Here is a 23,984-nt window from a genome sequence, read left to right as displayed (position 1 = left end):
TCAATTCGATTACGAGGAAATTATCGGTTAAGCAGTCGTCAAATTGGACGACTGCTTTACCGACGTTGTGACTACTCCCCGCTAGGCGGCTGACGTAAAAATCTCGTTACATCCTACTCGAAGAACCACTAATGTTATAAAATTCACTTTTCCTTTGGTGGAATTCCTATATTGCTTATTGCAAGATAAAATTACTGGTTCACATTTATATGGTTTTTAAAATAAACCTTCAGATTGCACTATGCACCTTAAAAACGTCCACCACTACTCCACCGTCTTGGGGAGAGAGAAAGCGCGAGAAGAAGTGAGACGGCAAATAGTCGTTTGGAAATAAATATAACTTTAGACAAAATTCAGTTTAGATTTTTTTAATATTAAATACTATATAATATTTAAAATTAATTGTCATCATATTTTTTAATCATTATTAATTTTTTTTTAATTCCGTCACTGTTAAGTAGCAGATTAGTTACTTAAAAGCTTTTCTCTAGAACTTCATTAACGTCTGAACAGGCTGTATGGTCAACGATCTTTGCCTGTCCCCGAATTTAGTTGGGGACAAATTAAAAAAAAACATAAAACTCTTCACAGCTAATGACAGCAGTTCTATTTTTAAATTTCATTCCGGCCCTCAGGTGGGAAGTAATTTGTATGAGTTATTCCCTCCCTGTGTAGGGAAGCAGCATTTTCCAACCAATACTCAGATCAAAACAACACTACTTTCCGAGTATGAGAAATGAAAATAATATTTTTTGCCATCTACGATGTAATTTATAATCTTACATATACCTAAATAGATTTCTGATTGTATGAAGTAATATAAAATTTCATAACTATGTCGGGTAAAAAATAATATTAAATATATAAATAATCTGTTTTGTATGTATATTGATACCTACTTTTAATCAAGTTATAACTACATATATCATATTTATTAAAGTAGGCACTGTCTGGCCTTATGAGGCACAATATAATTTACAAATTAAATAAAGTTTGTGAAATATAATGTTAAATAAAAGTAACAATCGTTTAAAACGGTCTCCTTAATAAAATCAATGTCAAAAATCCACTAACTCGCATAAAAAATCCTTTTTACAGTATTCGTTTGCAACAAAATTTGTTTATCCATACTAGCTGATGGCCTCCGTGGCGCAGTGGTATGCGCGGATTTACAAGATGGATCCTGGGTTCGATCACTGGCTGGGCCGATTGAGGTTTTCTTAATTGGTCCAGGTCTGGCAGGTAGGCTTCGGGCCTTGGCTAGTTAGCTACTTAGTTGGCTAGCACCCTACCGACAAAGACATACCGCCAAGCGATTTACCTGTAGTGTGTAGAAACCGAAAGGAGTGTGGATTTCACCCTACTCCTAACAAGTTAACCCGCTTGTATTTTAGATTGCATTATCAATTACCATCAGGTGAGATTGTAGTCAAGGGCTAACTTGTAAAGAATAAAAAAAAGGGGATGATGATAGTTTTTTAAATTGTATATAAATTAAGAGTATCCTAACAGTAAAGCAATTTTGTAAAAGTAACAGGGTATCTGCGATCATTACTTTCGGAGCTACAGGGATATAAACGGTCAAATTTGCGGCGCTGCCGCGGATCCCTATTAAACTGTAGCATGTAATATGTAGGTACATGTACATGTATAGAGAAGTCATGGGATCAATTGAATCACGCGTGCAAATTGCGAATCAGTATAACCGTGCTCTGATACGTAGATTACCGACCCAACGCCAACAATTTGTATATTGACAATAAAGAAGATACGAGTTCGACCTCGTTATTGTGGCTAGGGATGCCTGCTTTCTTAAGCGATTTTTCTTTTTTAATTTATTTAAAGAAATGGTAACAGAGCCTGTAGCCATGTGGCACGTCGATTCTCTTTCTACAAACGCTAACGCTTCGAAAATTAAAAAATCATGGCAATGTCTAGTGATGAAAGAGACATATTGAAGATCAATAGGCAAGTTGACACTTTTTTCAAATGGTCTTAAATTGATCATTATCGTTCAGTAGATTGAAAAAAAAATCATTATATTTTTTCACTACCTGACTTTCATGTTTTATAAATTATCGTAAATTAAGAAATGTATTGCCTCAGCCGATCGAACACGGAAATAGTACACCTACAGTCTATGGCATTAAATTATAATCTATTCCTACATATTATATTAAAGTGAGAATGCTAAATGTGTACAATCAATTTAGGGAAAAATGTTGTTTATGTTGGTGTATATCACTATTTTTTTTAATATATCTTAATATATCTCCCTAAATATGTTGTATTACATTTTCTCCCTTTTTACTGGTTGACTTGTTTGTGAAATCGATGGATTGTATTGCGAAGTCGTGTCTATGCGAAAATATAGCAGTTCTAGTTCTAGAAGGATGTCGAGTTGAAAATATTTTTCAATATTTTTCCTTCAACATTTAGAGTGACATAGTCCCAAAACCTCAGAGATTTTTTAACGGACGTTAATAAAGTGTTCATATATAGTATGAAGTAAATTGAATCTATTTTCAACGTCCAAAATTGAAAATGCTCGAAAAAAGCGTCGTGTTTTATAAACGCTGTCGTGTGAACATATACTTGGGAATGCATTTTTTGTATTTGAACGCTTTTTTAACGTCCGTTAAAAAGCTCTCGTGCGAATGAGGGCTTTGCATTTAAAAATGATTTTGTACTCTGATAACTTGTAGCACTTCCCTGAAATCATTTAGCTATTGTGGCGTCACCGCGAATTTGTACTTTCACATACATAGATTTGAATACTAAAACCATTGTTTCCACGCAAAAGTAGTTCCATGCCATACCTAGTATATTTTGTTTAGTCCCGTAATATTGTTACCTGTAGACTAGACTACATTATCTAATTAAACCAAGTATGTATATTGTATATATTTCTATCTGAATTCTGTAAGCTGTTGACCTCGATACCTACTTCATTATTTTTTGTCCTAATTTCCTAATACGTATCTATCGAATTGGAACGTCCTTCTAATTCAAACAAAGACTGTAGCGGTAATTTACTTTACAACTAAGTTTATATACTAAAGTAGGTACTGCGTTGTCATAAACGTATCAAATAATTAATACTTACTTACTACTTATAATAAAAAAATAACGATTATTACACTTTACAAAAATGTAATTCTCATCTTATGGACCTTTAATATTTTCTTTCCAACCCCAGAATCTCGGAAAGCATCAACATATCCGCATCGTACCATGAGCCATTTAATTTGATACCCATATTGCAGTATTTGAAAAAAATTCTCACCTCGAGTCTATAGCGTCTCACAGTCGTCGTGTTGGATATTTTTTTTTAATTTCACATCTAACAACACTTGGGTTATCAAAATGAATCTTACGATGTCCTTTTTACGTTAATCCATTCAGCGGTTTGGAAGATACGAAATAATAAAGAATATAACATACATACGAAATACGCGCGAAAACCTCAATAGCTCAACGGTAAGAGCGGTTGGACTCACCACCGAGGAGTGGTGGTTCAATCCTCACCCCGTTGGTCTATTGTCGTACCCACTCCTAGCACAGTCTTTCCCGGCTAGTTGGAGGGGAATGGGAATATTGGTCATACTATAAAAAATATGGCAAATATCCTTTTTTTTTAAAAAAAATACCATAACCCTTCTTACAGATAACAACACAAATGATATAATTTCAAATCTGTATTATTGCACAACATCAACGAAACATTCGATAACATTAAATTAAGGTCAAGAACAAATAATGGAAATTGAGCGTAGTTTAAAGTTTCCCCAGGATACTCATTCAGAAAACTGTCATCGTGTATCCGGTTTGAGGAGCTAACCCTGGCCTGCTGTGATATAACTCGATAATTGACGATTCATGGATCAAATGAGCGGGCGCGGCGGTGGGCGGGCCTATTACGTGACCTCTGATACGTCATCACGTTCCTAGTGCGAGAGATAGGGACATTAAACTGCGGGCCTATTATGTATCTTGGTGTACCATTAAAATAATGAGTCACTACATCGTATTTTCGATTTATTGATCATCTGAAATAGTTATTTCAACGAAATAACCTTATCTGCACCATTTTACATTAGGTGGTAATGTCTTTTTGGTTCTACAATCATCTAACATGATTATTTCAACGAAACTACGTAAATACCAGTTATCCGTCATAGTCACATTCATCTAGTTCGAATATAATTTTGAACTTTTATGAAGGTTTTAAAAATCGATAATTTTCAAAGGTAATACCTAATTACGTACGTCTATACAAACACTAATCTTTAGTACGTAGTATTTTTTCATCACTTTATTGTACATCTAATGTAATGTGTTAAATTTCACGTTCAGAGTATAGTTGTGCTCACACCTCTCCGCCTAAAGAATGATTGAATTTATCTCTTACGCATATACGACCACGTGGTCTAAGACCCTGTGATCGGTAACATTCATCATTTTATGAAAGCTTTCAATTCATGCTCAAAATCAAAATCAAAATACAGATGGGGAAATCCTCATGGACACTAAGCTGAGTTAGGTTTTAGTTCTAAGATTTTGTAAGTTTTATATGTTTGTTGCAATAAAGATATTTAAATATAATAATTAAGATGAAATGCGGACTCGTAACAGCTCTCAGTAGAGCAATCGAGGCATGCTCAAATGGCAGGTGAACTTTTAGTATAATTCGTCAGAGGGCGAGATTCCATATCAATGACTTTATATTCCCTTGATAGAATAACTACTGATAATGAATGATAAGCTGTGGGGCTGCGTAGAGTCGTTGTTACTCCGATTGTTGCGGAAAGTTTTATTCCATCGCAGATATCTCAATACATAACTGATCTGTCATTTTCCATTTGCATGTGTTGACTTATACTAAAGCCAAAGTCGATGTGGATTGTTTATCAACAAACAAATTAAAAGTGAAGCTAGAAAACACACGTCATTTCATATCTAATTTATTTAATACTAGCTTTCCCCGCGGGGAAAATGATGATGATGATGATGATGATGACGATGTGAATGATGATGATGATGATCATGATGATAAAAGATGGTCTTTAACAGTTTTCGAAGTGTACTAAGTTGCAAAAGATTACGCAATGCGCTTTATTTATATGTACGACTATATACAATTTGTGTGTGCAAAGGTACATAAACAATAAACATACATGCCAGTGATAATGTGATGTTATCACACAAGCAGTTAAATACATTATACATACCTATTGAGATGTGATTGTGCAATTTTTTGTGTTCTCTCGTATTACCTTACCCTTGACTATAATCACGTCTGACGGGAAACAATGATGAGTTAGATTGCTTAAGAAATGCCTTTTACAAATAAATCTACGATGGCATATATATTCTAATCCGAATTTCTAATTTGCAAAAAATATTTGCTTCTCGTACTTTGAAAGTTTAACTGGATTTTCACGGTCGTCCATTAGTACCTACCTAAATAAATTCAATTCAAATCAAAAATTAATTAACTGGATGATGATCTAACAATATTTTTTTAACATTATTGGTTTTTATTTATTGAAAAATGTATGATAAAATTAGTTAGGTAACTAAAAAGAAAAGTTGAATTCAGACGATCCTTAATATACTTTGTTAACCTTGGATGGCACCGGCTACAAATATAAATGAAGTACCCAACAAAATAACGTAGAATTTTTACTTTAAGTGCACGGTTTTTTATTGTAAAAAAATATGATGTAGGTACATCAAGATATAAAAACTTTTAGTTTGAGAAAAATATTAAATAACTACTAGGTAGTTACCAAGTTGTGATTTTCATCAGATAGCAATAATTAAATTCTGGATTTTGCTAAGGTTAATGATGGATTACCATCTTGAATAGATTATCGTATTCTTGAACAGTAAATTTTTATTTGCAGACATGTTAATTATTATTAACGTTATAGTATGCATAAGTTAATACTCCCCACCAGGTGGACTGACGACATCAAGCGAGTAGCAGGAATTCGCCGGATGCAGGCGGCTCAGGATTGTGATGTTTGGAAGTCCCTATATAAATAAGTCCTATGTCCTGCAGTGAACGTCCATCGGCTGATATGATGATGATGAAGTTAATAGTTATAACCATTGTACCGAATCGTAAATCTATGGTTATAACTGACTACATTTCAATATATTGATAAATTAATACATAACGGAATGTTTGTAAAATAAATAAATTTTACAAACATTTAAATTTCTTTGCAATTGCACGTTGTAGAGTCAAAATCTCCTGAGGATGCTCCGGTTTCGGGGTGAAACGTACGTAGAGAGTATTTTGTCGGACCTGGGTGACGTTGTCGCATGGGTTCGTCGACTTTTCGCGGATGATAGCAAAATAAATAAATCATTATATAATCATGATAAACTTCCGCAAAGTAACGCCTGCTTCTATCCAATATTTAAAAATAAATAAAATTAAATATTTTCAAAAACAATTCAACAGGCTAACCCGATAACGTAATTAGAAAAATCATATAATTTACAAAATTGCACGGTATATTTTTTTTTCAAATAGTTTTATAGTTAATATTATCAAGCCAAAACATAAATATTTCCTGATAACTTTTATCAATATTATTTTACGTAACTCCTGATATATTGTGAATTACGTAGAACTACAATGGTCTCGTGTTGAGGAAAAATATATTTTTTAAAAAATACCTTTTAAGTAAAAAAATAAAGAGGTACGAATACATTACGCATAATAGATAATATAAGATTCTAACTCAGAATACAGTAAAATAAAGATATGTATTCTGTTAAAAAGTCATGAACGGTGGCATCCATATATTGTGAATGTCCAGGCTACACGTACGAAACGATTTGCATCCACATTTTTAGTTCGTACAGCAAAAATATGGAATACCCTTCCGGCGTTTGTGTTTCCTGACACTTATAATTTGAAGATCTTCAAAGCAAGAGTGAATAGGCATCTTCTACGAAAGCGCGATCCAACTTACACCGCATTAATGCTTACCATCAGGCTTAATAGGGATGATGGCAGTTTTTTAAATTGTATATAAATTAAGAGTATATTAATAGTAAAGCAATTTTGTAAAAGTAACAGGGTATCTGCTATCATTACTTTCGGAGCTACAGGGATTTAAAGGGTCAGATTTGCGGCGCTGCCGCGGATCCCTGAAAAACGCCCCATACAAAATGGCACGAATTAATGACGTCGTAGGTATGTAATGATCGTTAGATTTGTATGTGCGTTCAAACAAAATTACTAATATCTTTGTTATTTGTGCGTTTATGTTTATAGTTCAGATATTAAAAAATGACACATTTAATGTAAGGAAGCTAAAACTGTATGGATTTTCATCTAATTACGATAAAAGATTTTTAATAGATTTTGAAATTTTATAATCTCATTTATTTTGCAAATATCCAGACAATCTTTGCTTTTTATGTATAAATTAGTTAACATTGGCCTTATTTACCGGAATGTATTATAAAAATCGATATATTCAAACCTAGTCATTAATTGTAGTCAAGCGTAAAAAAAAGTATTGCATAAAAAAAAATATAAAATTCTGATGATGGTCAGGTCGACGATCAAAACGATGGAAGTAAGTTGGCGCAGCAGCTATATTTGCTCTCATGGTCTCATGATCTTACCCTGCAACGTTTTTTTGTACGAACATGGAACTACATCGAGTACGCTGTACAGAGTAGCTGAAACTATTAGAGAATTGTTACGGTGAACTACCTTCATCAAAAAACACGTGCATGTGAGTGTTGTTAATAATAAAAGCAGTCATGATGTCTTGAAAGATTAGTCTACCATTACCGACTTCAAATGGTGGCTGAAAATTCTCAATTACGTTTAGTTTAGGAGATGAATCGATATATTCGTGTCATTTTACAAAATGCTTAGGAATGCAACATCTCGACTAATTATCTTCAAAAAATTAATCGCGTAAAAGTCGCTAGACGCATGATGGAACCACAGAACAGTCAACGCTAAAAGCTAACGCTTAGAACGACTCAATTCAGACTCCACATGCGTAAAGTGCAATGTTGTTATACAGTTGATGAAACGTGGGCTTACGAGTTTGATATGGCAAACCAGTGAACAAGCTTCGGAATGGCAAACTGCAAACGAAACCGACATAACCACGCCGATAAAAAGTCAAGGTTGATTGTTTTGTTTGACTATCGAAGTCTTATGTACAAGGAATTTTTGCCAAAATGTCAAACGGTTGATGAAAAATTCATGTTTGAGATACAAAATTCGTCATAAAGGGTTTTTTTTGTAAACTAAATAGATTTTGATCCACACGAACCAAGACAAAGCAAATATAGCAAAAAAAGAACAAAACTCATCAGATTTGGCTTCTAGCCTTTTAAATAATTAAGTTGATTAACATGTCACAAGAAGCTTTGGAAATAAAATTACAAATAACAAAGTTTATTGTTATGAACACGTTCTAGAATTATAATCATCGCCGTGACATTACTGAAATAGAAGGTAATAAAAAAAATTAAAGATCAATACAACAATGTTAACCCTAATCTCATAGTTTTAAGAATATAACAACTATTCAAATGAAACCTACCGTGTTGCCATGGGTACAAATCGGTTTCCAATATGACGTTTATTTAGTCAAAAGCCAAGCCCCTTTAAAGTTCTTTCCTGGCCACGGCATTCGATGCATAGAAAATTCGCGGTTGCGTCGAGCGAATGTAATCAACGTATGAAAACGTTGAAATGAAAACTACTAAGCTTGCCCTGCTGTGCTAGCCCAGTGGATATGACCTCTGCCTCCGATTCCGGAGGGTGTGGGTTCGAATCCGGTCCGGGGCATGCACCTCCAACTTTTCAGTTGTGTGCATTTTAAGAAATTAAATATCACGTGTCTCAATCGGTGAAGGAAAACATCGTGAGGAAACCTGCATACCAGAGAATTTCTTAATTCTCTGCGTGTGTGAAGTCTGCCAATCCGCATTGGGCCAGCGTGGTGGACTATTGGCCTAACCCCTCTCATTCTGAGAGGAGACTCGAGCTCAGCAGTGAGCCGAATATGGGTTGATGACGACGAAGCTTGCCCTGTGGCCGAGATTTATCGCGCGAACCGCGTATTTTGTTGTGCGATCACATTAGTGTTAGACGAGAAGCGGAATGGCCGATGAAAACATGTATGCAGCAGCTTAGGCCTAAAACTAGTTTACTCTACAATTTTTTAGCCAACTCTACACTGCGCGTGGTCCGACACGCACGCACTCGTTTTAAATCGATCTTAATGTTTCAACTCACAGTTTTTTTTTAAATCTCGTTAAATACAAAGATTGGATTTACATCGAAAGTATACTCGTAGCAATAATTTTGGTGTAAATATTATAAATCATGTTTTTTTAAGTAAAAATTAGTAAACAAAACTAGTTTGACGTAATGGCACAGATCATGGCGGACAGTGTTTTCTGACAAATTTAATATTAAAGTTTTTAAATCTCATTAAAAACGATATATTTTTTTACAATATGAACAATAATGAACAATATATTTAATTTTAAGAAAGTCATCTAGCTTATTTTAATCAAGCGTAAGCATAACTTCTATTGTATCTAAAATATATATATAAACTACATCGAGGCAACGTTGACATATGCATGCGTGCAAAATATAACGGCCTGAATTAGCTCCTTCTCAAACGTCGCACCGCCGTAAGCACCGCCTGCTCTCGTGGCCAGGCTGTTAGCCTTGACGCACACCTGTTTGCTAAATGCCACGTTTTACATGATAACTATGCTAAATATCCAGTCTTTGTGACTTTCGGTGACAGTAGGTATGCTTGGCCGTCACTGGTCGCTTACAACCGTCTCGAAGCGGATCTGGCGTGTCATGTTGGGCGAATGGACTACAATCACTATAGTCACTAGTCAGTCAGTCTGCATTCTATAGTTAGTGAGAGAACGCGTGTTGGCGCGAATGTACGCGTGATCAATGTTCCGCCGCGCCACGTTTGACATTCGTAAATCAAAAGTATTAATAATTTGATCTGATAGTATAGTTCCAAAGAAGAAATTCATCTGTGATTTAATTTCTATTATTTTATTGTTTAGTATAATTTATTGAATTACGTGATATGTTAAAAATGTCCATGGAGTTAGAAGAAAATGTTCCGACCGGCAATGTCTTGGAGGATTTTCGGGACGTACTTCGTCGGTGTTTGGCAAAGGTAAATGAATTGTGGTTCCGGGTTATCTTAGCCAGATTTACTATTAGGTACTGCTATCGCAGTTTAGTTTTAGACTTCAGTAATCTCGAACGTTCTGTTACCGGCACCATCATGGATGAATATAATGATATTCTCGAATGGATTTTAAAGGTATGTATTAATATTAAAATCGTGACTTAAAATATTGTAACGTGCTTTTTTGTAAATAATTTAGAGTGATTTCCAGTTACTCTTCTCCTTATCTGATAGCAGAATTATCAGTGTTCCGAAATAGCTTATCGCGAATAGTATTATACAGAAATTATTTAACAAAAATAGATAATTCACTTGACTGGCCATATGAAATTTAATTTTGTACGCTTTCTTTTCGTTTGAAGTTATAATACGCTTTTTATTCACGATGCTTTCTTTTATGCGGATCATATAAGTTGGTTTTGTCTTCGGAATGCAATCTATCTCTGTATCAAATGTTGTCAAGATCGGTTACAATAATTTCCATAATGAATTAAACTTTCCACTTTTTCTTTCGATTTTGTGACGGCATAAATATGCACGCTTGCACGCTGTTGCTATGGAAATAGCTTCATCGTCTGGTGGCTGAATGCGTAATTATAGAGTACGTCACAATGCATATATAATATTAATTTGGACAGCTTGGCGTGTGTGTTGCCGTCACTTGGAAAAAACGAGAGTATTGTTAAATATTATAACTATATATAGTATATATAAACTTTACTAAACCCATTTAGATAAATTCAAAAGGAAAAGCGATCGTTACGGACGGAATTTTGCATTTAGATAAGGTTTCGCTTATTAAGTCATTCTATATGGGTTAAAATTACTTTAACTACTACAACTATGTCAAGGAAATACCGTAAAATTGATTACACTTTAATATGAATAATAATGATTAGTTTTTTAGTCAAATTACTGTTTATCCGGGATTCCAAAGACATAGGCAACGTAATTCTCATGCGTATTAGTTGGAATTTTATTCATTATATGAGTGCTATGCGACTTTATTAACATTGGTTGTGGTAACTTTCGGTTGTCCTGGTTTTAGTCACTTTCACTTTATAATGAAGATGCCTGGTTGAAACTAGTATTACCAAAACATTAGTTTTCATTTATTGTATTATTTATTTGCTGTGCGTGTGTATTTGTTATTATCATATATCTCTGCATCCGATTCCGGAGGGTGTGGGTTCGAATCCGATCCGCGGCATGCACCTCTAACTTTTCAGTTGTGTGCATTTTAAGAAGTTAAACATTACGTGACTCACACGGTGAAAGAAAACCACCGTGAGGAAACCTGCATACCAGAGAATTTTCTTAATTCTCTGTGTGTGTGAAGTCTGCATCTGATCCGATCTGCATTGGGCTAGCGTGGTGCACTATTACCCCTCGCATTTTGACGGGAGACTCGAGCTCAGCAGCCAGACCTTCCATCTTCTAGGAGACTTCTAGAAGATTGAAGGTCTGGCTGCTATAAAGGTTAGCGTTAGTCACACTGCTCCGATGAAGATTGCCCGGCGGGCGATAATGACATTTTGACGATCACTATCAAATGATTATGACCGGGAGCGATAGCTAATAGTGCTCTGCGCAGCACGGGGTGTGAAGTTACCAATTTTCCATCCCCGGGCTGAAAATAGTATTATAGCATAGTTTTAACACGTTCATTGCCACACCACGCGACGTCGCGTGAAGCTGCCTTTTACGCTGTAGCCGGTGACGCGACATCGCGTGGCGGACCTCTAGAACATAGGCCATTTATGTAATTCCAAGATTTTGGCTTGGCAATGAATGTGTTAAGTAACTTCTATCTTTCACACAATCACTTCAATGGTTCTTTACATCACACACTTTTATAATTTTACAAATCCTATAAATAAATTTTATGTTTAAGTCTTATGTGGAACTATTTTTTTGTCATGTCATATCTCTGACGAAGGGCGTTGATCCACAACACAGTTTATAACTTCTGTGGGATCACCGTTTACATATTTTGTTTTTTAATTGTTTTAAAAAAAAAAAAAAGTTTTTTTTTTTTTAAATTAAAATTATTTTAAATATTGTTTAGTCAATATTTAAAATATTTTATAATATTTTAAATATTGACTAAAAATTTTTTGAAGAAAGAATATCTCAGTATTTAATTCCCTGACCAGGACTCGAAACCTAGGCTAACCACTGCACCAAATAGGCAGCATGTGCATTAAGTATATAGTGTATTTCCAACAAATAAATTAAAAATGAGGGTATAAATCGCTAGTCATTTCACACTTATTAATAATTATAATTAACCTGTTCCTAGTAATGAAAATAAATTTGATTAATAAGCTAACAACAATTAGTTAATATTTTTTAATAACTTTAAACAAGAGTCAAGGGTAGGAGTAGAGTAGGGTAGCGTAGGAAAGGGAGGGGTAGGGTAATGTAGGGGTAGAGTAAGTCAAAGCGAAGCTTGACCGGGGCCACTAGTTAAAAATAAATAAGTTATGAAACGACAAGTGTTTTCTACCTATATTTGGTTGTTGGTAAACAGTGCATATCGAGTATGGCTTAAGTATAGTTCTATTTTTAATTCTTGTTCCAGGCAAAAATTGACTGTTTGATTGGCAATGCTTTACTTATTTTATCTATTTGTTATTTTAATGACCCAGTGCATCTATTATTTTAATAGCCAGGCCTTCCAGGATTCAGAGCTTGCTTGACCAATTTGGTTTGATTGGTTTTGGCCATGTATCGTTCAACAACAAAGTTAATGATAATGACCGACACTGAGAGCTAAACGTGCTCTCCGAGGCACGGAGTTCGAATCCAGGACCTTATGATCAAAAGCAGTAGAGACCTTCACCTATATAACCTTCACCTTTCCAATATTTTTTCGAAAACAATGAAAAACTCTGCGAATGTATAATTTTACTTTTCAATGTGTTATTGTTTAATTTAATTTCATCGTTTGACTACAACATTAAGAAGCTTTTAGAATCTTCAATTCTTACTTGATATTTTATTAGAATTAGAATTAAAAAATAAACTTGAACCTTATAGCCTTTTTTAAATTCTAAATAGACATGCGCTTGGTTACAATCATGCCTGGTGGAAAACAATTATAAGGTCTAGGTTGAAGTCTGACTTGCCTAGAAAATGGCTATTCACTCTTGCCCTGAGAATTGAAGGTTTGCTTTGCTAGTTTTATACAAATAAAATCCATAAAAATAACGTTACATCCATGAAAGTGGAGAAGGGTTAAAAGATAATAAAATTAAAATCAATTATGAAAAGATTTTGATTTAATTTGAATAAAATTCTCCGTCTTTAAGAGTCCTATAATGTTAGCTATACTTCTCTAATAATATTATATAGAGGTAAAGTTTGTGGTATTGTACAGGGTAATCTCAGGATCTGAACCGATATTGTTCTTTGAAAGTCTTTTACCACTAGAAAGCCATGTTATTAGTGAGGCTATATTTGGCGGGTGAAACCGTGGAGCGTTGGCTAGTATTAAATATGCTAAGCGACAGACAAAACACAATTATAATAACAATTATGGCTATTACTGCTATTTACTTATGCTTTCTATTGTTAGTTTAAACAAATCCTGTTTCGTATTTATTTTATTGCTTTTTGTGTTTTGCTGCTTTTCTATTATGGCCTCATTTCGATTTTTGGTTATTTTATTCAAAATACAGACATATGGTTTTTCAGTATATTATATTAATCGTTATCGTTCTGTTTTAATGCCCTACTATAAGCCAGGCATCGCTCCTTTTAATGTAAGAAGGGAGGTTACATTTGACTACTTATTTAACAATCAGAGTTGTAATTCCGCTATTTTAAAGTCGTCGATGTAAATATTCGCCGATAACAAGTTTTATTAGAATTTGAACTTAATTTCTATAAGGCCTTAAATAAAATGTCACTAACAATGTGGTTGCCATGGAAATGAGCGATGTCGCATCACTATAACTTTACAGAATGCAGGTTGCCTGCAGTATCGGATGTTAATGATCTTGGCCGGAGCCGATGGCTGTATTTACTTTGTACACTCTGTACGCACGCACAGGGGTATCATACTACCAACTCTGAACACCCCAACTTTGAAAATTCGCAAGAAAATTTCCAAGAAGAACATACACTATACTATAGCCTTTCTTGATGAGTTTCTGTTTACCAACAAAGAAATTATAATCAAGGTAGAAAACGCATATCATTTCATAACTTATTTATTTTAAATCATGTAATGTTTGTTTATAAAATGTTATTTAAAATATATATTCATCATCATCATCATCAACCCATATTCGGCTCACTGCTGAGCCCGAGTGTCTGCGGACGTCTAACTGTAAACTACCTCCCTTTCAAATTTCAAATTCTTGATACTTTTATGAAGTTACTGATGTACTACTCAAGCGAGTAGGAAAACACAACTTATTTCTTCCAAAATACAATATGTATTTAAGAGAATAGATTTATCATACATCTAGCTTACCTACTACTATGTTTACTCAGTGAAAATATTTTGTTCGTCGTGAAAATCGTCTGTAATACTAAAATACTAAAGTATACTAAAGTAGTCTAAACTAGGCATGAGAGGTATAAAATATAAACTTTGACACTCCATAGGTTATATTTTATCCCTGTACTAGTAGACGCCGCGCGGTTTCACTCCCGTCCCCGTAGGAATACCGGGATAAAATAAGTATAAGTATACTTAATGTAATAAGTAGCTTATAGCCTTCCTCTATAAATGGGCTAGCTAACCCTGAAAGAATTTTTTAAATCGGACCAGTAGTTCCTGAGATTAGCGCGTTCAATCAAACAAACGAACTCTTCAGCTTTATAATATTAGTATACATTCCCTTGAGCATAAAATACGAGTGTAATATCGCGGAGCGTGTATACCTTGTATGCATTGCGACGTACGTTTCGTGTGTAGTACTTATTCATGTGATGATGTCGTAACGATTGTAGCTCGACTTTAGCGCGTGTGATGACGCCTCTGCAACACATCCGTTTGATTGCGTCATGCTTTATCACTAATCGGTATACTCGAAAACAAAATGGCGATATGGGGAAACCCTCCATCATTTAATACCAAAACTGTATCCAATGTGACTCATTAAAAAATCTCGATTCCTTTATTATATGTCTTTTATCGATTGGGTTTACCATACTGAAGGATAACGTCGTATTATGTGTTATAATTATTCGCAATATCAATAAACAAAACTGTAGTACAGGGATTGATCGTGTCTGTCTGACTATCATAAATTATCATAGCCTTGAGAATCAATAAAGGGAGTTCTGTATTCGACCCATTTGCATATGTATATGTTTGTAAGCTTGAGATTTTCTCAAAACTACTGATAAAATTCGATTTCCTTGAAATATAAATGTTATCATCATCATTATTATCTCCTACTACAACAGCAAAAACCTCTTACCAAATAGTCTCAATAGCTCAACGGTAAAGCGGTCGAACTCATCACCAAAGGATGGTTCGATTCCGCCCCGTTGGACTAATTGTCGTACTCACTCTTAATACAGTCTTTCCCGACTAGGGAAATGGGAATATTGATTATATTTAAAAAGATATGGAAAATATCCTTTATAAAATAAAGTGGGAGCTATAATATTTTAAAGGTCGCTATTAAATCCAAGACCTCTTTCGCTTGGATTATTTTAATTACAGTCTGGCTCTGAACCCCTAACCTTTATAACCTAAAGCTGACCTAAGCTATTTATAATTCAGAATTTAAACACTAATGTACGGTTGAGTGGGTGGGTGACTCTGCTTTTTGAATCCATGGCGTTCGGTTCGATTCCCACAAGTAGGGTATTTGGGTGTGTTTTTAAACTAGTGGAGAAAAATGTTAAAAAAAATAATTTGTACTATCGAAATTTGTCAATTATTAATTTGAATAATTTTTAATTATTTGGAGTCATCCTTCGTTTGTATTAGTTATAAAATGACGTGCGTTTTCTACCTTCATTTCTAATTTTTTTGTTGGTAAACAGTGCACATCGAGTATGGCTTTACTATATGTCGGCTTGTGTCGTCATGAGCCGAGATAGTACTAAATGTTCCGTGAGTAGTGTAGACAGTAGTGGTAAACCGCTCGGGCGGCGTACCTCTATCTTGTCGTGACGTTCGATCGGTCCACAACTGTGGTCGGATAGTTCTTCATGGATTATTTTGGTAGAGGCGTGGAGAATGACTTGAGTGGAGAAGGGAAGTGTTAAAGATAAATAAGATAAATATACTTTATTTGCACACCACAAAGACAAAAACAAGTGAAATAAAAAACAAATTAAGAAGAGATCAGCATACAAAAGGCGGCCTTATCGCTAAGTAGCGATTTCTTCCAGGCAACCTTCGGTTTAGGAAAACTAGTGTTAACTAGTTTTAAAAGACCTTTTTAACCCTACATCCTTTGGTCACTAGTCCGGGACTTCAGTCAACGTTATTCTATGCCATTCGAGGATTTTTGGTAACATTCTTGGTAAGAATTGTTTGACCTGAATGACTTTCATTCAATAATAGTGTTCTGCCCTTTAAATCCGCTTCTGATGACAACTCGTTTCCGACATACAGATGGCAATGTGTGTATTGACACAGTATAATTATTTATTTATTTGACGTACTTACGGACACCTTGAAAATAATAATTAGTTACCTGATTATGTTTTTACATGAGATCAAAGTATCATTAGTTATAACTTATAACTAATATCATTAATGCTCTTTATAGTTAGTCCGTTATAAAACAACAAAGAACCTTTACATCATTACTGTTTTTGTCACTGGTACTGGTACTGGGTACTCGTTACTTTTGTCACTGAATATTTGATGCGTCAAATTATGTGGTCAGTAAACTTGAAAACTTAAAATTAAAGTCACGATGGTTCCAAAAGCGCTTTCGTTCGAGAAGAGCCCACAACCAACTTAGGCAAGGTTTATTTTTTTTCGTTTACCATCATTTTATAAACTTTTAGAACCAAGTACAAAGGTGTATAGTGCAGTCCAACACTAAGCTTTTTTATCATTTTTATAATCATTAAGGTATGCGCAGTAGATTTACAAGACGGAGGTCCTGGATTTGATCCTCGGCTGTACCGATTGAGGTTTTCTTAATTGGTCCAGATTTGGTGGGAGGTTTCGGCCGTGGCTAGTAGTAGTAGTTACCACCCTACCGACAAAGACGTACCGCCAAGCGATTTAGCGTTCCGGTACGATATCGTGTAGAAATCGAAAGGTGCGTGGATTTTCATCCTCCTCTTAACAAGTTAGCCCGCTTCCATCTAAGATTGCATTAAGGGCTAACTTGTGAACAATAAAAAAAATAATTAGACTTCCCTATTAGCTTGCGTTACTCGCGTGTAGTGGCGAAAGCATTAAGTATTTTATCTTGTGTAAACATCTGTATCAGAGGTACCTATTAGCGGTTTTTCCCTATATGTTACCGGTTAAAACATTGTCCTAGATAAGCGTAGGTTACTAACAACAATTCGTCGATAAACTACAAAATATCAACTTTGATTTAAGTTTACGGCGTGGCTTTTTGGTTTTTGTGATGCTTAGCGATTTTAAAAATCGATTATATTCGTGTTATCGCATTAAACGTCCGCATGGCATTCAATTTTTTACAAATCCCGCGGCAAACTTGAATGTTTCTGGGATGAAATATAGCCTATGTGTTAATACAGAGTAAAATCTATTTCTATTCCAAATTTCAGCCAAATAGCTTCAGTAGTAGCGGCGTTAAAGAGTAACAAACATCCATACGAATATGCGTTTATAATATTAGTAGGATAAATAGTTAAATAATTATCGTTCATTTATTGCTTATTAATACGTACGTTAATTAATTTATTATTAAAAAATAATAAATAATAAATTTATCGTGGTGTTGTGTTTTCTATTTAAATTATTCATAACTTTTGCACGCGTATACGATTATGTTAATGCAAGAAACCAGGTCGCCAGCTTGTCAGTATTCTCGACATTATCTATTGTGATGAGTGTGCTCAGGAACTTATCGATATCGATCGTCTCCTTCCTAAACCTGTTTATTATAGGACTGCTGGGTATCGCCACAGTCATATGACCCCTCTCATTCTGAGAGGAGACTCGAGCTCAGCAGTGAGCCGAATATGGGTTGATAATGATGATGATGATGATAATCCCATTTATGCCAAGTATATTCCGTTCCCGTGGGAATATCAGGATAAAAGTATGACTATACTAGGACTAATCAATGTATGTAATTCGTTTAATTACTCTGAAGTTATAATACTGTAATTACTTCGTTATATGTATCCATAATTATTTATGAAAGTATGGTAAATGCGAAACTGAGAGTTCGTTACGCTTAACCGATATAAAAATTCTTTCGCCCAATGGATATCTACATTATCTGCTAGTTACAGGCTATATTGTATCCCCGTATTCTTATGGGAACGCAAACTCCGCGGGTGACACCGTTGAGGCAGCCGCAAGTATATGTATAATATTACAAGCTTTTAGTAAAGTTTTATTATAGTGTTAATGAGTATTTAAATGATAAAAAAGCTTGGTGTTAAATTGAATTATACGACTGTGTGCTTAGTTTTAAATAAGTTTGTAAAATGGTGATAAATAAAAAAAATAAACCTTGGCTGAGTTTGTTGTGGGCTCTTCTCGGACCAAGGCGCGTTTGGAACCCTCTTAACTTTAATTTTAAGTTTTCGAATAATTATTATCACCATTATCTTAAGTTTAATAATTTTACCTGACGTTTCGAAAGAGCTTGTAAACTAAGCCTATTTGTAATAAATGAATTTTGGCTTTTGACTTTTTTGACTTACGTAAGAACATTTAAATGACTGAAATAGAAACTAGGTAAAATAACAATAAACATCAAAATAAATACAAGTACCTACTACAAAGGATCATACCGATAGATAAGAGATAACCGCGAGACTTCAGACTTCCGTTTTACTTTCATGCCTCGTGTACGTTATTCTAATTTTGTTGAAGGGCATAAGGTCTCATCCACACTATCTCAATATTGCGTTTGTTTAAAAACTATATAGTAAAAGTAAATGGATTTTAATAGAGGTCATATAGAGTGAACTTTAGTTAGCACTTACTACTTTAGTGTGTAGCAACAGTGCTGTAATATGAACTCTATGTCACCATTATTAGAGTTAATTTTCTTATAATATAAACAACTGAGTGTACACCATACATACATAAGGGTACGCGGATCCTTTGCTACTTCTACCGCTAAATAAGCTTTAGCATTTTCTGTTCTGTGCCGGTAACTTGCCCTTCAGAGAAACGCTGTTTGGCTTAAAAAATGAACGTGGCGGTAGTTCTTTCCTGGACGAGCTCAAAAATGCTCTACTATTACTAAAGTAAACGAAATAACATAATATTTGTACGAGACACGGCATATAAAAATATATACCCTCATCTGTTATTTATTTGGTATAAAAAATAAATGATAGAAAATACTTACATTGACACATTGCACATAGGTTGCCTAGTCAATTTGCGGATTATTAAATGATTAATTTTCGTACACTAGTTAACGGAATAAAACCAAAATTATTGAAAAAGTAAAGGTTTAACAGTTGAGTAATGTTAGTTAAATAAACTCATCAATTATTTCGTCGTCTAATATGCCAAATGAAAGCTTATTATAAACTCAAATTGACTAAATTAAGTTGCCTTTTATCTGGTTCATAGTTTCCTACATTTTGTATGAAAAGAGTCCGGTCGCGATATAATTAGGCAACCTATTTACAATGTGTCACTGTAAGTATTAGTTAGTGTGCTATATCTATCATTAATTTCTTACTAGCGGATGCCAGCGACTTCGTCCGCGTAGAATTCAGTTTTACAGGAACTATTCATTTTTACGGGATGAAAAGTAGCCTAAATGGTAATCCAGAGTAAAATCTATTTTCATTCCAAATTTCAGCCAAATAGCCGAAGCACAAAAATGGAACAAGAATACACACTTACACACACACACACACACTCACACACTTTAAATAACAGATGAGAGTATATATTTCTAATTTCGGATCTTAGACCATATGTATTTTGTAAATACTCGTTCATTGAAAGTATTCAACTTAATCTAAGTCATAGTTCAACTTATTACGTTCAGTTACGGATGACGATAAGCGTCTATGATTGTCTTATAAATAATTTACTGTTTATTATTGCTGAATCACGCAACACGTAAAGCGTGTCAGTTGTTTATGAAATGAAAGAATATGTTACTAACATATGTTTCTATGATTTCAAAGTAGGTACCTGTGTTTTCTCAAGTGCCTATATGTGACATGACGAGTAGTAGCGATAGTGGTTGGACCATTGTTTTGTGGCAGAGGATACACCTCGTGCGGGTCCCAGGACTTGTGACCTTGGGAGTAGGTTTAGGGGATCCCTTTAAAATGCATCAACACTCACCTTCCCTGCCCGACGTGTTCTCCATGCCTACACTAAACAATTTATGATAAACAATAATTACAACACAAAACATTAATGCACAAAATCACCATAGCGAATGGTAGCGTGACGGTGTCTACGCTGCTTAACAAACAACTGAGCTGAAGTCATCAAATACCCTCTTATTTATACTAACACTGATGCCTTCCCCTCTACAATAACATAAATAATGAATGTTAATACCACTTGTAATCGAGGAACTAAACGATACTAAAACACAAACATACTTCAATTTTTGTGAGTCATATCTCTGAAAGGGCTGAACCGATTGTTATCGCACTTATTGGTAGGTAGAGGAGGTTATTAAACAACATACAGCTATTGTTAATCGCGGAATAGTCCACGGTTCCTGTGATATTTGTGAAAAACTGAATTTCATTCTAACAAAGTCCCGGGCGTCTTCTAGTTAAATAACTTTAAATAGTTTAAAAAACTAAAAAACATGCTTTTAGCACATACTAAAAATTACAAATATTGGATTTAACTCTTTCATTTGATATCAAACAGCCAGTCCACCATATTGCCATATTGCATTTGTAATGACGTTCCTTAGCTAGTCATGTATTGTCTTTAGAACTCAGAGCGTGTGCAAAATTTCATCCTAATCGAAGACCGGGAAGTGGGTAAAATTAAGATTCCAAGTTTTTGTTACATACAAGTGAAGCTAATTTAAAGCGTGTAAAAAGAAAAGAGGTCAAGTGTGGACACACCTATAGTGTCACAAAAATAAATGACTGCAAACGCGCAATTTACCCAGATCTCAATGAGAGAGAGGTTATTAGTTATAAATAAAACTATGATCACCAAAATAATCTCGCGGGTATTTTGCTGGTATAATTTTATTGAGCAGCGGAGTGTCCTCATTTCCGTTCGCGTGTAATTCTGTTTTTTCCCTTAGGTGTTTGAAAATAACATAGTGGTGTGCTTTTTGCCGTGTAATAGTAAAACGTCTGTATAATATACACATATTTAAAATGAATGTACGTGAGGCTGAAACTTTAGAACGGCTTGATAGATTTGTATTAATTCTTTTTTATGTTTTTCACTTTTTATTGAGGAAAGTTTTAGGAAGAAAATAAAGAAGGATTCCCAAGAAATTGCCCCAAAAATAAGCAAAATGACGAAAACTATCATTTACTTTTGCATGGAAATAGTTACTTCAAACTACTTACATATCCTACGAATAATTTAAACGCGAAAGTGTATGGATGTTTGTTTGATTGTTTGTTACTCTTTAACGCCGCAACTACTGAATCGATTTGGCTGAAATTTATTATGGAAATAGATTTTACTCTAGATTAACACATAGGCTACTTTTCATCCCGGAAAAATCCATGGTTCCCGAGGGATTTGTGAAAAACTAAATTTTACGCGGACGAAATCGCGGGTGTCCGATAGTGTAGATTATAATTTTTTGCTTAAGGCAGGACAACGTCTGTCGGGTCAGCTAGTCACAAAAAAAACAAAAAAATAATGGCATATCGTCGTACTTCATTTAAAAATGTTCAAATGTAAAGTCTAACAATACGCGACAGTCGGTGCTTCTGTGACGAAAGCTGTTATACAACTTCGCATTCATTCCGGGTGGTTATAAATAGGTAATCAGTAAAACTGGTTCACTTCTGAAATAACTGAATGTTGCATCTGTGAGTCGGCGTCATTAAGAACGTATAGGTGCACGTCTAAGGAGAGTATAGGTATACCTACGCACAAAGATTTTCTACTATTAGATATGTTACATGCCTACAAAATCACGCAAGAAGTGACCCGAATTTAGCTACTCCAATGAGCGCACACATACACATTCTTCAAAATCAAAATCAAAAAATCATTTATTTCAAGTAGGCTCAGTTTACAAGCACTTTTGACACGTCAGTTGACTATTTGTAAAGATTCTACCACCGGTTCGGAAGGCAGGTCTTGTGTTTACTTACATTGTACGACTATGTACGTACTTAGTTCTAGATAATTTTGTAAAATGGTGGTAAAAAATAAGCCTTGGCTGAGTTTGTTGTGGGCTCTTCTTGGACAAAGACTAAGTTTTCGACTATAATTACCACCATTAAATTAAATTATGACATAACTTCAATTCAAAAGTGCTCGTAAACTAAGCCTAATTGAAATAAAAAAAAATTATATACGTATGTGTATATAGTTTTTACACTTCCTGAACGCACAACTCGAGATTGTAACGAAGCATTATCGTTTGTAGAAAGAGGATCGGCGTACCACATGGCTACAGGCCCAGGTTTTAGCCACGGGACTACTTTGGTGGCCTCTTTTGTTGCGATGAGACGAAAGAGATTTTTAATGCTGCCGCTACTGGTTGACAATGTCTGTTGATCTGTTCTCTTCGTGAGATATCTCGAACGCGTGGCTAACATGTTAGGCCTACAGAAAAGTAGAGCGCATTTGTTTGAAATTTGGCACAAAATTAATTTAACATCTGTTAAACGATAATTTTACAGAGATGAATATTCTGAACAATCAATATTTATATACTTCTCAAATAAGTGTGGTTTGATAGTTTGCTTTTTTAGTTTGGTCGTTTCATAAGTCGTATACATGATAAGCTAGTTAACAACATAAATATACTGTTTGTGATACTGTTGACACGTGTGTGCCAGGTGTAACAAGGAGATTGTGACGTCACGATAGTTATAGTACAAACTTGGTGTATGTCGTGTATGTACTATATTTATTATAACTCGTAAATCAAATCTGCAAACATTACGTAACTACCTTGTACGTACGTAACAGCTACGGTTCGCACATTTTTGTTTAACTTTTATTTGTTTTTTTTTTAAATTATTATCACCGCTACTTATCAATTATGTAAATAAAACAATTAATATAATGACGTTTTAAAAGCGCCGCCTGATCAGCTGACCTATTCCCTATTTTGGTCTTTATTATAGAATGTTATTTACCAACTGTGTGATATTTTTTTCCAAGTAAGCACGGATGACATTTGTTACATAGAATCTCAATATGTCAACTATCATACATCAAAGATAGTGTATAAGCCTGCAGATTAGGTAACACATGTATTTATGTATTCTAATAATAAAAAGAGGAAAGATTGGATTGTTTGTTTGTTTGCATTGTTTCACTGCAAACAAACAAACAATCTTTCTAAAATTCTTTCACTGTTGGGAAGTTACATTATCCCCGAGTGCTACAGGCTATAATTTATCCCCGTATTCCTACGGGAACGGGAACCACACAGTTGAAACTGCGCGGTAGGTTATAAATTA

The 23,984-nt window shown here is 34.6% G+C and overlaps 1 protein-coding gene across 3 annotated transcripts in view; it reads left to right on the top strand.

Annotated features, from left to right (window-relative positions):
* The window catches only part of LOC112053841 (calcium-binding mitochondrial carrier protein SCaMC-2), a 45,550-nt gene that overhangs the window by 12,275 nt on the left and 9,291 nt on the right, over positions 1-23,984 (top strand). Inside the window, exon 1 of one of the 3 annotated variants that reach the window (XM_024093406.2) lies at positions 9,924-10,214. The exons of 1 other annotated variant lie outside the window; for it this stretch is intronic. In XM_024093406.2, the coding sequence (XP_023949174.1) occupies positions 10,122-10,214 (93 nt within the window). In that variant the 5' untranslated portion in view covers positions 9,924-10,121. Of the gene's footprint in view, positions 1-9,923; positions 10,215-10,310; positions 10,365-23,984 lie in introns of those variants that run through there. One more of the 3 variants, XM_024093407.2, reaches the window with a different exon arrangement.

This window comes from Bicyclus anynana, chromosome Z (genome assembly GCF_947172395.1).
Source record: "Bicyclus anynana chromosome Z, ilBicAnyn1.1, whole genome shotgun sequence".
NCBI lineage: Eukaryota > Metazoa > Arthropoda > Insecta > Lepidoptera > Nymphalidae > Bicyclus > Bicyclus anynana.
Note: the sequence above shows the minus strand (reverse complement) of the source record. Positions and strands in the feature narration are given on the sequence as shown.